The 13,939-nt window shown below is 37.6% G+C and overlaps 1 protein-coding gene across 3 annotated transcripts; it reads left to right on the plus strand.

The window, feature by feature from the left end:
* The first annotated feature begins 467 nt into the window (after positions 1-467).
* LOC149560713 (putative disease resistance protein At4g33300) lies at positions 468-13,320 on the plus strand. 3 transcript variants are annotated; one of them, XM_089824773.1, is made up of 4 exons: positions 468-914; positions 1,075-1,242; positions 1,349-1,752; positions 12,978-13,320. In XM_089824773.1, exons 1-4 carry the CDS (start codon positions 878-880, stop codon positions 12,993-12,995), a joined length of 627 nt encoding a protein of 208 aa, XP_089680899.1. In that variant the 5' UTR covers positions 468-877; the 3' UTR covers positions 12,996-13,320. The 3 variants fall into 3 exon arrangements, with proteins under 3 accessions (XP_089680899.1, XP_089680898.1, XP_089680897.1); XM_089824772.1 differs by lacking the exon at positions 12,978-13,320 and adding an exon at positions 5,348-6,719; XM_089824771.1 differs by lacking the exon at positions 12,978-13,320 and having other exon boundaries at positions 1,349-2,153.
* Positions 13,321-13,939: the final 619 nt, after the last annotated feature.

Consider the following 13,939-nt stretch of genomic DNA (forward strand, 5'->3'; position numbering starts at 1 on the left):
CTACCTAACGATAATGAGCATTGACACATGCTCTTGGATATAACATATATCATCCATCTTTATTTGAATGATTTTAGCAGAATGTTGAATGATTTTAGTAGGCCCCTTTCTAATGCTATAGTGGCAAATGTGAGTGAGTGTCTAGTCTATTCATATTATAATTAAATATTTTTTGGTATAATAATGAGAGGATTCATGATTTTTTTTTCTTGATAAACTGTTAATGGTGCTAAATGGTTATGTTTAGTGTCACACTTCAAAATGACTAATACTAATAGTTGAAATATAATGTATAATTTAAACTTTATAAATGTGAAAAGTTAGCTGTAACCAATTATTTAACAAATTTCTCCAATGGAAACTTAAAAAAAAAAAACATTAATTTTGCGACTTCCAAGGAAATAGAATGCTACTTAAAGCTAACTTAATTAAACAAGTAAAGTTTCCTTACAAATGGTGTTCGCAAACTTTAGTTTCGATGCAACTACACATACAAAGTTTGGTCCATAAATTATGTTCATAGAATTCTGTTTTAATGTTGTCATACATACATTTTGCTGTGACAGAGAAATTAAACTTGATCTTAAAATTATTCCAGACATTTTATTTTAGGAAAAATGTAATCGATAGATGATTCATATTTTGCTCACAATTCTGTGCAACATCTGATGGATTCGAGGAAATCTTCTCTTTAGATCTTCATAGAATTACTGTAAACAGACAGGCAATACGGCCATTAAGTTCAGATCCCGGCGACCATCACAAAATGGAATCTTTTGCTTATAACCATCCGAAGATTAAATGGATGATACCGTACAACGCGTAAAGCCTAATAAGCCTACTCCCTTGCGCAACATCTTCACGGAAACTGAGACGAATGTTCGTTCGGCCGCGTCTATTGCTTCCATTAAAAGGTCATATCGAAAAAGCATTGGAAAGCGAAGAAATATAGAAATAAACTCTCTGCCCTATCAAGTTTCTAATTGCAGAAAAGGATTTGTTATTTTTAGAAACTCCTTCAAATAACCACTAATCATTTAATGCACAGTACTGAAATGGAGGAGGGTTGTACAGATATTTTTCAAGGGAAATTTCAATTTTGTGGACGATTGAAGAAATGTATCGGGCATCTCAATGGATGTTTTGTACAGCTCAAGATGCCAGTTGTTGGGTTGAAGGGGATGGGGGGTGCAGGCAAAACCGTTCTGCTGCTGATTCTCCGCAATGATCATCACATCAAAGGTATACTCCTTATCCTTACAAAGGTGATCATTATAGTGCCCTGTTTTGGTTTGTTTACAACTTTAAAGCATGCTCAGGTTCTCACTTATTTTACCATTGCTATCAGGATCTCTCGACAACAATTCGATCTTCATCACACTTTCGCTGATCTCGGACCTAGAGAGAATTTCAGAGACTGTATGGGTGAGGATTGATGGAGAGAAGATGCAAAAAGTTCAGAGGTTGGAGGATTGGCACATGCTGCAGCCGATTTTGATGCAACCCTACGAAACTCTTGTGATTTTGGACGATGTTTGGTCCAGATCAAATTTGGAATATTTATTATTTGAAGGACCGGGACACCAAACTTCTATAACAAGCACAGAAAGTTGCTCTATTCTCAGAAGCGTGTCTAATCAACTGTATCCGTTGCCATTCTTTTGCCGAAAGGATGCGCTGTCACTTTTCTGCTTCTGGGCTTTCGGACAGGCATCGATTCCAACCTTTGAAGTTGCAAATCTATTGAAGAAGGTATTTGTTTCCCTTTTTAAGTGGTATTTCTTTTAGGGTTCATTTGGTTGGTGGAATTTAAAAAATTCGGATTTCTACAAACCTTGGTTTAGCCAAATCAAGGTTTTGCATATCTTCATTCCGATTTTTGGGATTTTACTGAAACTGTTTGTTTCACTGGGAGTGAAGTGAGTACGCTTGGAGTTGAAGGCAAATTTCAAAAAGTAGTCCAATCTATTGTTTTTACACTCCTTAAAAAACAAAATCAGATTTTGATTTTCAATTCCTGCCTGCTAGTAGGAATTTGGAAAACTTGGTTTTGAGGCAAAATTGGAAGTCGTGTGTGCTAATTCCATTTTGCAAATTTTGAAACAAATGCACAAATTTTCAAATCCAAATTTTGAAAAAGCCAATTCCTGTCATCTTCCATGAACCAAACGGACCCTTAGTGGCTTTTATATCATAATTTGCCTTTGATTGTTAAACCAAGCCTGATCCCTTTTTAAGATATATAGTAATTATTTTGGAATATATAGGGAAAATAATTTTGAGTTGGAATGGGAGAAACATGTATTAACAGGTGAAGAGGTCATGATTGCCAAACAAGTAAAATTATATGAAACTTACTTTCTCATGTCTAATTTAAAAAAATAAAATATAAATGTATTTTAATAAAATAGCAATATATTATTGTCAATATTAAGGATGAAAGTAATTGCTATGGTCAATATTAAGGATGAAATTTTTTATTCATCATTTTATAATTTTCTAAATTTTTAATAGTATGTTTTTATATTAGTTAGAAATGATGTTGTTTGGAACAGAGATTTAAGAATATTTTCATTATTTTATAATATTAGGAAAAATATTTCAGACAACATTTAAACAACAATACAACAATAATCTAATGCCATCTCACAAAAGGAATAGCGAAGAACAAACATGGCTAAAGGTAAGGTCTCATGAAATGCTGAGGATTTATTTTCATAGATCTATAGGTCCCATGAAACAAAAATAATCTTGTTACAAGATTATTTATTTAGAATTTGTTTTCGAAAAATAACTGTCTTTAATTTTCAGAATGACATATTGGGGCTATAAATTGCCCAACCAGATAGATCATTTAGTTAGCCATTTGTCAATTAGCTAATATTCTATGTGAGACAAAAAAATAATTAATTTATAGAAAAATGACGTGCTTTCTTAAGATAAGAGTTGGGAGCTTAATCAAGTTTTCGAAGTTCATCTTTTAATCTGAGCTGCACTACTAAATTCATGAAACCATTGATTTAATATAATAACACCCATTGAATATATTTTTTTGGAAAACACCCTGCATAATATCTTAGCCCTGATTGACTTGGAACGATAATATATCTGTTAATTTTAATTTTAAGTGACTTGAAGCTGAATCTCTTTGGAAAATTCTATATGCTTTACCAATGAGACTCGGTTAAAACATGATATGTTTGGCAGGATTCCCTTTATGTGTCAATAGGATAACTTTCTAAGAATAGGATTCTTGTACATTTAGAATCTTATCAACCTAAGGATAGAATTCTATTTGATTATGAAAATTGGAAGTATGGTTGCCAACTAATATTGTGTGGAGCTCTGTACTACATCTAAAAATTCTACTTGCCCTCTAACTGATCTTCTGATAAATTTTCATTATATTTATTGGATTAAAGGGGCACACAGAATATGATGTGTTGTCACTTATTCTAAATCTGAGGAGAAGCTCTTTAAATGAGGAACCTAATGTGGTACGGGAGAGGGCAAAAACCAAGATTTCAAAGGAAGAATCTCTATCAATTTTTCAGAGAAAAAAGGGTTTGTTCAAGGATACATGTGGAAGTATCCCCTGTCCCCAGAACCCGTCCCTGTCCCTTCCCTGCTTCAGGAAGAGGGGGACGTAAAGGGAATGCCCCCCAACTATCTCCGTTTGTGACAAATGTTGGAAATGCAAGGAAACATCCCTAGACATGCCATCCCCAAAATGGCCGGGCATGCTGAAATGCCCCACCATTCATTCCTAGGACGGCTTGCTGTCTGCTACTTCTCAGGACAATTTTGGGCTTTAAAAAGTTAAAAAAAAAAAAAAAACACTTGCCTTTTTCATTCTCTTCCCAAATTATCAATGTGGGAGCCCCACAATCACATGCATTTGTCATAACACTAAAAAGAGATCAAAATAAAAATGTATCACTTCTTATCTTTATGACTGATGTAATTTTTAAAGATCAGTGCAACACCTTCTATTATTGATGCAACCTTCTAGAATGCTGGAACAACACCTTAAATGATCGGATGACCTTCTAATGACTGGAACAACACCTAATATGGCTAATTTAACCTTCCCAAATGCTGGAACAACACCTTGTATAACTGATATAACCTTCTGATGACTAGAAAAATGACATTTTTATACAACTGCTGTAACTTGTGATTTATTTACATATTATCTTGTTATTATTAACTTATTGACATCCATCTATCTTATTATATTCTGACAAATTCACTCACGCACATACATGCATCCACACACACATACACTGCTGGCCTCTGACATCCCCTATTATTGGCCCTTTAGGAAACGTCCTGGAGTCGCATCCCCTGTTGTCACCACTTCCCTGTCCCCAAAGCAACATGGAACATAGAGTAAGCTAGAAATATAGATTTCAAAATTGATTTCTTAGACCATATTGTCAAAGAATGCTCCCTAGACGTAGGCTTCTTAGTAAAGGATAGGGAAATCTGTGTGAATGCACTATTAGACATTTGGGTTTATGGTTGGAAGCAGAAGAACAATCCATTTGCCATCTTATCAGAACTTGCAAGCAATATCCTATTAAACCTGACTATCAATCCAGGGCAGTCACACCTTCATATATTGATATTCTTGCTATCAGTTTTAAAACATAAATTTGATGTTGTAGCACACTAGCACGTACCAGGACCAGAGAAGAAATCTCACATGGAAATGTCTCAGAGCTATACTCTTGTCAAAAAATGCCCGTATCCACAATACCATGACACTGTAGTACCAAAAGGGCATGTTTCTGATGCCCAGGAAAAGGGGTGCTTTGCCAGGAAAATGAAAGTTGCTTAATCAAAGCATTTGATGCTCAATTTCTTTCAATTCACATCGACCTAGGTTATTCCAAAAATCACATCAAAATATAATTCCACCCATTTTACCAAATTATCTTAGCTATAATTTTCAATTTCTGCATCATTGTTCTTGGCAACTTGGTTTCCATATATATAAAATTATTTCTAATTTACATGAAAACCTAGGAATATCCCAATATGGTGTTGATAGTCTAGTCACTTGTTTAGGGGGTAGGCTTAAAAATCTATGTTTACTATTCATAATTTTGTGAAAAATTGGATGCTCTTGTCCTACTATCTAATCAGGAGGAATATACAACAATACTGCCCTTAATCAAAATCGTTTTTTAATAATGTAACCTTGAGCACACTTGTCCGCTTGCATTTTTCCATTTCATACATTCAATTTTAATATGATAAGAATTCAACCCAAATAATTAGCATTCAAAATCTAACATGCACGATGATCTCATTCGAATTCCTTTCTGAATTGTTCATGCAGGCCTCATGGAGGAAAAATGCTTGCTGAGATAAAAAATCATGGGGCATAGGCTCTGTTGTTACTCTTATTGGACAGAATACTTCTTCCACCATTTCTGAACTTAATGAAGAATCTAATGCTTCTCGTGATATTCAATTATGGTACGAGAAGGGAAACAATAAAAGGTCTAGATGTCTTATCTTCACTCAATCAACTCAAGAGGGTCCGCTTAACTTAATGAAGAATCTAGTACTTCTCGTGATATTCAGTTATGGTACGAGAAGGGAAACAATAAAAGGTCTAGATGTCTTATCTTCACTCAATCAACTCAAGAGGGCCCGCTTACAGAGTTTGATTGCATCTTCTGTTCAAAATCAAAGCACAGCAAAGCAGAACTCAAGGAATGCAATTTTCATGCCTTCCCAGGAGGCCTCAATGTACATCCACATTGAACAACACGTTTTGAGATTTCAAACTGTATCACTGCTGCAAATGGGAGGAGGTACTCCTTAGTATCTATTATATGCCCTTTATTCAGATGTGGTCCATTGAGCTTGGGGATCCGGGTTCCCTAAGATTGTTAAGATTATTGACATTTTGGGTGATTGCAGTTCCTGGACATTTCATTATGTGCAGGATTGAGAAACTTCAAGAGGAAATAGGCCAATTAAAGGAACTGAGAAAGTTTCATACGAGAGAATACTGAGAAGGTTGCCTGGAGCTATTTTTGGACTAAGCTCCCTTAAGTTTGTTATATGTGATCAGAGAATTGGGAGGCAATTGTTGCATGCCAGAAAGAATTCAATTTTCATGCCTACGCGAAAGGCTTCAATGTACATCCACATTGAATAACATCAAGTTTTGAGATGTTAAACTGTATCACTCCAGCAATTGGGAGGAGGTGCTCCTTAGTATCTGTTATATGCCCTCTATTCAGATTTGGTCTATTACAAACAACCACCTCATTCAGAAGTTGTCTTATGACCTCGGGAACCCGGTTTCCCTAATATTGTTAAGATTATTGGCATTTTGGGCAATTGCAATGCCTAGACATTTAGAGGAAATAGGGGAATTAAAGCAACTGAGAAAGTTTCATATGGGAGAATAATGAGAAGGTTACCTAGAGCTATTTGTGGACCGAGTTCCCTTAAGTTTGTTATCTTTGATTAGAGAATTGGGACGCAATTGTTGCGGGCCAAAAACAGTTCTTCTGTGGAGCTTGGATTTGAAATTGACTTATTTTGTTACCGCTCAACCTAGAGCTCATGTTACAATCAACTTGTCAAGAAAAAGTGCATACAAGTTACACTACTATTTCAGCCTATAATTAGGCAGTTAACATACTTTACTAGTATCTTATCTTCTATCCGAATCCAGCTTTTCTTTTATAAAATGGCTATCTGGACCTGAATTATATTTGACTCCGTTGCATAGACTGTCGGCATTTTAAATAAGATTATGGTGGTAATTAAAACTTCTCAATTTTCAAATTTTTAATATAATAGGCTCGGTAGGTACAAATTTGCTGTGCATTGCATTTTTCCAGAAGAAGAGTGAGAAATTGTGATTAGAACCATTTAATGTATAACAAAGAAAGTGAAACGGCCACCTTTTTCAATGAATAATTGTATAATATTATTTGTTAAACAATAATATTACATATTTAAAAAAATATAGATGCATATTACACCCAACTGTCTGCATGAGTGAAATCTGAACTGTTTAAAAGGACACAGCCTTTAAGTGGTGAAATTATACCGCTAGAAGATGATGGACATCGAGAAGTCGCTGTTATTTAGTTTGCTTGATATAGCAGGGTCCGAGTTATCGGAAATATGCCAGGAAGTATTGGTCACTCTATTTTCTTCTATTGACAAGCTGAGAGTCATGAGCAGGTGTGATATCCAAAGTAATTCGAAGAAATTTGCTGGAATCAAACCTACTATAAAGTAAGAAACGAATATCAATAGAACAACTAGTTACCTAGTTAAAAATTACAATTAGTAGAAGCATCATCCCATGGTTGTGACGTTACATTTCTTATCTCTAAGAAATATAATGGCTAGAAATATTGTACCGGATGCAGACACCTCAACTATGCTAATAAGTTGTGAACTCCTCTATGTAAATGAAAACTCTTCTTTGGCTGCAAGGAAAGTGCATGCAGTGCTGGAAATGTTGAGGGAAACAGATCTAAGATTAGAAGCCACACTCAGGTTGGCCTTGGCTTTTGTTTGGTGCAACCCAAAGTCATCCTTATTATGACAAGTTGGTGGTTTTCAACAACAGGGTTCAATCTCAGTCTCATTTAGTGATCACCTTAGGAGTGTAATGTTGAACTTATTCAAACTGGATCAAACATCATTTGGATCAAGCATCTCCTCTTTAGAAGATGTTGTAATTGTCACCCAATGGTATTTTCATCATGGCAACTATTTGATCTTCTTCAATGCATTGAAGTTCTATCTATTCAACTTTTTTTTGATGAATAGTGTCCTTTTCTATTAATAAAATATACTCAGATTACAATTCACAAAAAAAGGGCCGGGGGATACAAGATCACCTCGCGAATGAGTTCACACGGCTGAAGCCGGACTAAAAACATGGCCACAGTCGGAAATAGAAACTATTCATCAAAAAAAACCATAAAAGGCAACCTTAAGCTGCCAAAGCAGTGCCAGCCGAAGGTGGTGGATCATCTTTGTCTTGAAAACCCCAATCATCTTTAGGATTGGGGGGCGGGCTGGGAACAGTCCAGCCATCATCATCAACAGTAGTAACAGTGACAGCCTTCGCATCTTTAACCTCTGGCTGCAGAGGAGAGATTGCCAGGTCCAGGTAAGGCCACTTCCTAGAATGCTCACGATGAGTACCAGGAGGAGGAGCCGGGGACCAACCAGAACCACCACGGGGTGGGGAAATTGAGCGGCGCCTCCATCTGCCATCACCACCATTGGGAGAGTGGTGGCAGGAAGCCTGGGAGTGGCAGCCAGAGGAGTGGCGTTGAGGACGGTGGCCATGAGGCGTTGAGGTCTCCGCTGAGGCATTAGGAGGAACTCTAGCAACAGTGCATGGAGCATTGCCCTAGTGATTTAGCAACTCCTGCAAGTGAGCTACCTCGAGTGTAACTTTGTTAGCTTGCACCTGAATCTGCATAATTACATTATTGCAAATGTTTGCCTTAGTGTACATAGCAATGTTAACATCCAAAAAACTGTTTGAAAAAAACAACATTTCTATCTTTCCACAGAGAAAACAAAATCTCCAACCTGAAGGTATGCCAAATCTGGGCGAACTTCCAAGGAAATTTGGGAGAGACATCCAGTAAAATCATGTGCAAAGAAAAAGACTCAGGTTGGAATGGCTTAAAAAAATCATGAATCTAGTGCCAATAATTCTGAGCACGCTTACAAAACCAAAAAATATGCAAGAAAGACTTTGGTTGTCCAGAGAAGGGGCATCTAGGATCAGGAACCCCAATGTGTTTGAGCTGAGGTTCCAGGGGAAGACCTTGGAAGGCCAGGCACCAAGCAAAATGCACAATCTTGGGTTCAGTTATAGCATTCCATATGGTATCAAAGTGTTTTCTCCATTGAGAAAGAGAAGATTGAAAATGCCATCAGTGGTTTAGCATATCCACCATCAGAAGATGAGGCAAAAGCCATCTGTAGCCCAAACTTGGCTTGTAATTAGAAAAAGGAGTGGCAGGATACCACTTCCAATCAAGCCACCAAAGGTGAACAGACAGAATCCCCACTTTATGAACTAAGTGAACAGGGATGGAAGAAAGCAGGTCAAAAGTCTACCAGTCTGAACGGATAAGGCGGTACTGTACTTGTATATCCTCCCAGGTTCTGAAACTCATGGTGACCCTTGAAAAGAGGTCCTTAGGAGTTCTGATGCCACGTTTAAAAAAACACAGAGCATTGGCCCCTTGAGTCTTTGCGAGGGGAGTACCCTGAATGGCAAATAGGGGAGACCACCAAATGTTCTGTTGATTCAAAGAGAGGCCATTGTGGAATTCATCTCCAACCCATCAAAGCCAGGGCTTAATAGCCTCCCAGGCTTTCCAGATGCTCTTGATGATGAATGAGCCTTGAATAACCACGGGCTCATGCATGATGAGAAGAGTTTGGAAACCAATCCCGTTCCAAGCAGGCCTGTTGATAGGAAAGCCGAAAAAAATGCAGTGCCGAACCAGAATCTTCCAAGCTTCATCTCCTGAGATAGCCCTAATAATCCATTTTGCACAAAGAGAAAGGCCTTGTTTCTGAGTGGAAAGCAGGCCAAAACCACCAGACTCTTTTGGGAGACAACAAAAATCCTAGGCCACTCTGTGGAAGCCATGGTGATCAGAACCAGAGGCCCAGAGAAAATCCTTGAGCAATCTTTCCAGCTTCATGTAAGAAGCTTTGGATGGAGCCCAGCAGGAGGAGTAATACACATGAGTGGCCGCCAGAATCTTTGAGCAAATCTGGAATTTTCCAGCGAGGGAGAGCGGCTTTGTGATCCAGTAGTCGAGCTTTTTGCTAATCTTGGCTAGCACAACATTCCAAAGTTCCACAGGCGACGCCTGGAATGCAAAAGGAATGCCAAGAAAGTGGAAGATTTCCCCGTGAGCAACCCATTTCCACTCAAACTGGCTGAGCCAAGGTGGAGTTGGCAAAAATGACTAACGGAAGCAGAGCGTTTTATGCCATTGAATGGCAGAACTAGAGGCTTGACAAAAGGTGTCCAGGCAACTTAAAGCATTATTGATGTTTTCTTCATCCTCTAGAAGAGTAAGAAAAGAATCATCAGCAAAGTGTCCATTGACTAATTGGGAGGATGATTCAAGCAAGGAAATGCCACGAACCAGTCCTGAGGACACATAATGCGCAAGTAAATAGCCAAAACCTTCCGCAACAAGGACATAAAGCACAGGAGCTAGTGGACAACCTTGCCTGATGGAACATGGAACGAAAAAGTCGAAAAGCCTCAAATTGCAAATTGTTGATGGTAATGCAAGCATTAACATCTCCAAAGAGCATCTCCATGGACTGAAGGAAAATGGGGCCAAAACCCAAAGCCTGGAGCATAGCCAAGATGAAGGGCCATTTAATGCGATCATGGGCTTTAGCAAAATCTACCTTTAAAAAGATAGCCTTTTGATTGGACTTGCTAGCCCATTCCATTCCCTCCTAGATAGCGATGATGTTGTCAAGAATATATCTGGACTTGATGAATCCAATTTGCTCTGGCCGCACAATTAAGGGCAACATGTGCCTGATTTTGAGAGAGAGTGCCTTGGCAATAATCTTATAAGACACATTCAGAAGGGTAACGGGTCTCCAATTGCATATGTCCTCTAGATCACCGGCTTTAGGTATGAATTTGATATTTCCTTTGTTTATAATGGCTTCTAAGCTTTTAGAATGATAGGCTTCAAGATAAACTTTGTATAGATCAGGGCCTATATGCTCCCAGAGGTGTTTGTAGAATTCACAAGGAAACCCATCATACCCAGGGGACTTGTCATCCGCCATGGAGTAGACCGCCTCTTTAAGGTCACGGAAGGAAAGAAGTTACTCACAGAAAGCACATTGCTCGACTGCTAGGCGGTTTGGAGTAACAAAAATACACTTTCTGAGAGCTTCCTCCTAAGCAACCGAATTTCCCTGTGAAGCAAACACGTTCTCATAGTGATGAACAAATGTGGATTTCAACTCGTCAGTGAAATCTTCCATAGGGTTTATCTGTGGCATGCCCAATATTATGTTGAACTCTCCTATGACATAGAAGTTGCTGAATTCAATGTATCCATCTACTATATTTTTCAAGTCGTTGTGCTCAATTGTTCTTATATGATGAATGATTCCAACCACCTATTTGAGCTTCGTGACTATATTCTCGAGCCCCAATAAAACCCATAATGTTACTGTGGGCTGATCTTTTCAAAGTATAATATAAATCAATTGGACAATATATCATAACATCCATGAATCACTCAGAATCTCATCAAAGTTGGTGTTAGGATGGCTAAAAACTCTCCACTCTCATCAATCGACCGCCGTTTATGACTAGAAACATCAAATCCAGCACAGGGTCATAATGTAAGAGCTGCAAGTATGACAGACTCCTGCAAACATTGACCATGTGATCAAAGTAGAACTGGTTGGCCACCATACATGGACACAAAACTCTCCATTAGAAGTTACCTAGTTAAAATTACTTTTTCTTATGGCATAGAATCTTGAAAAGCCACTTGTGTGACTACTATTCTTACCAAATTTGATTCATTAAACAATGCTAGTCTTAGAAAAAATCATCTTCATAAAATTCGTTAGAAAATAATCATTCATCCAGCTATTTCATCATAATTAAAACTGAACTCTTGCATGTTTAAACGTGCTACATAAGCTTCTAAACTTAAAGCTAATAAATTCGATTGAATCAGTTCAGTACAGTTCGTTGGATGACATGCATACTCGATTATGCATCAAAAATAAAATACCAAATCCTTGTGCAATTCAGATGCAGCTGTAGATATCTGTTTGCAAGACTTTATTAGATGTGTTGAAGACTGTTACCTGCAACAGCTTATTCATGACTGGTACAGTGGATGTACAGTCATTCAAACCCTTCTACGTTTCTTTCCAAGGTCAAAGTAGACTTTCCCAGCGCTTGAAATACCTTCCACCTATGGTGATGTCTTCGGAATAGAATAGACAATAGTAATAGGCCTGGTTTTGCATCCAGAACCTTCCACAACAGGGTTTTTGCCCTGAAAGTAGATTGCAGAAACAAAACAAGTTGATAAATAAAAACATGCCTCTTCCTTTCCTGCGATCATCCTATATCCTTTTTCCAGTGATCCAATAAGATAGCCAGTTTTCATTCTAAAATGGACTTGGAATTAAAAAAGAGAACTTTTTAATGTTTTCTCAAGTGTATCTAATCTTTGGCAACTGGATGCAATGTTGGAGAATCAATTCAATCTTTAATCAAAGTGACTGCCTTAAGTTGGGGCTACTTCACAATGACCGAAATATAGCAGTCAGTTAAGTGATTAAAGTAAACCCAGCCCCACTCACTCGTCTCCATTTATTTCATAAAATTGACCAAGAAGGGGAGACACATCTAAAACAGACTTAGCAAAGTGGTTATTGCATTTTGGCGCTTAAATTGAGAGGGGACCTTACAGTAATGTCGTTACTGATAAAGTTGATGGCATTAGTGTTAGGGCTATAAATTACGTCCATAGCTGTTATGGGAATGTTGTTGCTATCATGAGGATGATGTTGAACATTTGCTTTCATTGATGTCAAAAGAGTGATGGTAAAAGGAGTGTCAAGACATTGTATCTAAAAGAGGATATATCACTTCTCGTGTCATTTCAGATTTACATTTTGAGTTCACAATGGATTGCAGTCTTCATGGATTCAATTGGGATGTGTCTATTACTGCATGTTGCATCCATTCATGTTTATGAAAGTGATCCGGAAGCCTACACTGGAATATTTAAGTATCCAACCAGTTTGTATTCTTCACTTTTTATAATGTTTAGGGATAATGTCTTGCAGTTTGAAGAGAGAGTATGACTACACATTTCTTAATCATCGAAAGTTTCCACATGCTATGTCTAACATTCAGCAAGTTTGAATTATTACAGGAATCATGCGGCCAGTGAACTTATCTGTTTGTTGTTCCGGCTTGATATGACAATAGCTTGTGGTGTGTGCCTTCTACAGATTTCACTTGGATAACAGTTATGACCAGTTAAGATTACACTGGGATCTGTTCTTGTGTTCGATCTTCTGGCAAGGCATGTGGGCTATTGGACCTAGCCTACTACACATTTGATTTAGGGCATATGTTGGTGGCCGAAAAGCAGATGTAATAATCTTTATTGTGGGCTGATGATTGAATGTAACTATAATTGAAATGCTTATGCATGAAACTTTAGAATTTGTCCTGGAATGTTGGAATGTAATGAATGTGTGCTTCATAGAGAATCATCAGATTAGTCAAGTAGTGCAAAGCTGTGAGTTACATTCTCTATCATTGTAAAGGTTTATTAGGAGATTATTTTCTATGTAGGAGAGTTTACTGAAGGTTGATTAGTTCAAGTTAATATGAAAGTCCTCAATTCATATCATACTTAATGCTGAGATTGAAGTCCTGGTTACTAACTTGTTCCTCATATCTTGGCAGAAGGAATTTGATGTAATCAGTGGGTTGGTTCTCACATATACCATGTTGATGTCTCTAGTAGGTTGGCACCTATTACATGATTGCAAGTTTTTCATTATTTTGTGAGGTTTGATTTGGGCAGTAGATCCAAAAAGCTATTCTCACCGTGGTTTTTCTTTACGTATATCTGGTGTTCATGTGTGTTTATGCAAGTTTTAGGTATTGTTTAACTATCACTACTTGTGAGGTTTGCTAGAGCTGCATTAAGGTCCAACGGCTCATGGAGAAAGTTATTAATGTTAAGAAAAGTTGCATAACACCTCATCATCGCTCAACCTCATGTTTTGTCGTGATCTTCCACAAAACATCCAAATTTGAGATCATTCAATCATGCTTATGTTGTACCACTAACATTCATGTGATTATCTCTTTGGAATCTTC

This window comes from Cupressus sempervirens, chromosome 4 (genome assembly GCF_028749045.1).
Source record: "Cupressus sempervirens isolate cs-2001-9-10 chromosome 4, ASM2874904v1, whole genome shotgun sequence".
Lineage (NCBI taxonomy): Eukaryota > Viridiplantae > Streptophyta > Pinopsida > Cupressales > Cupressaceae > Cupressus > Cupressus sempervirens.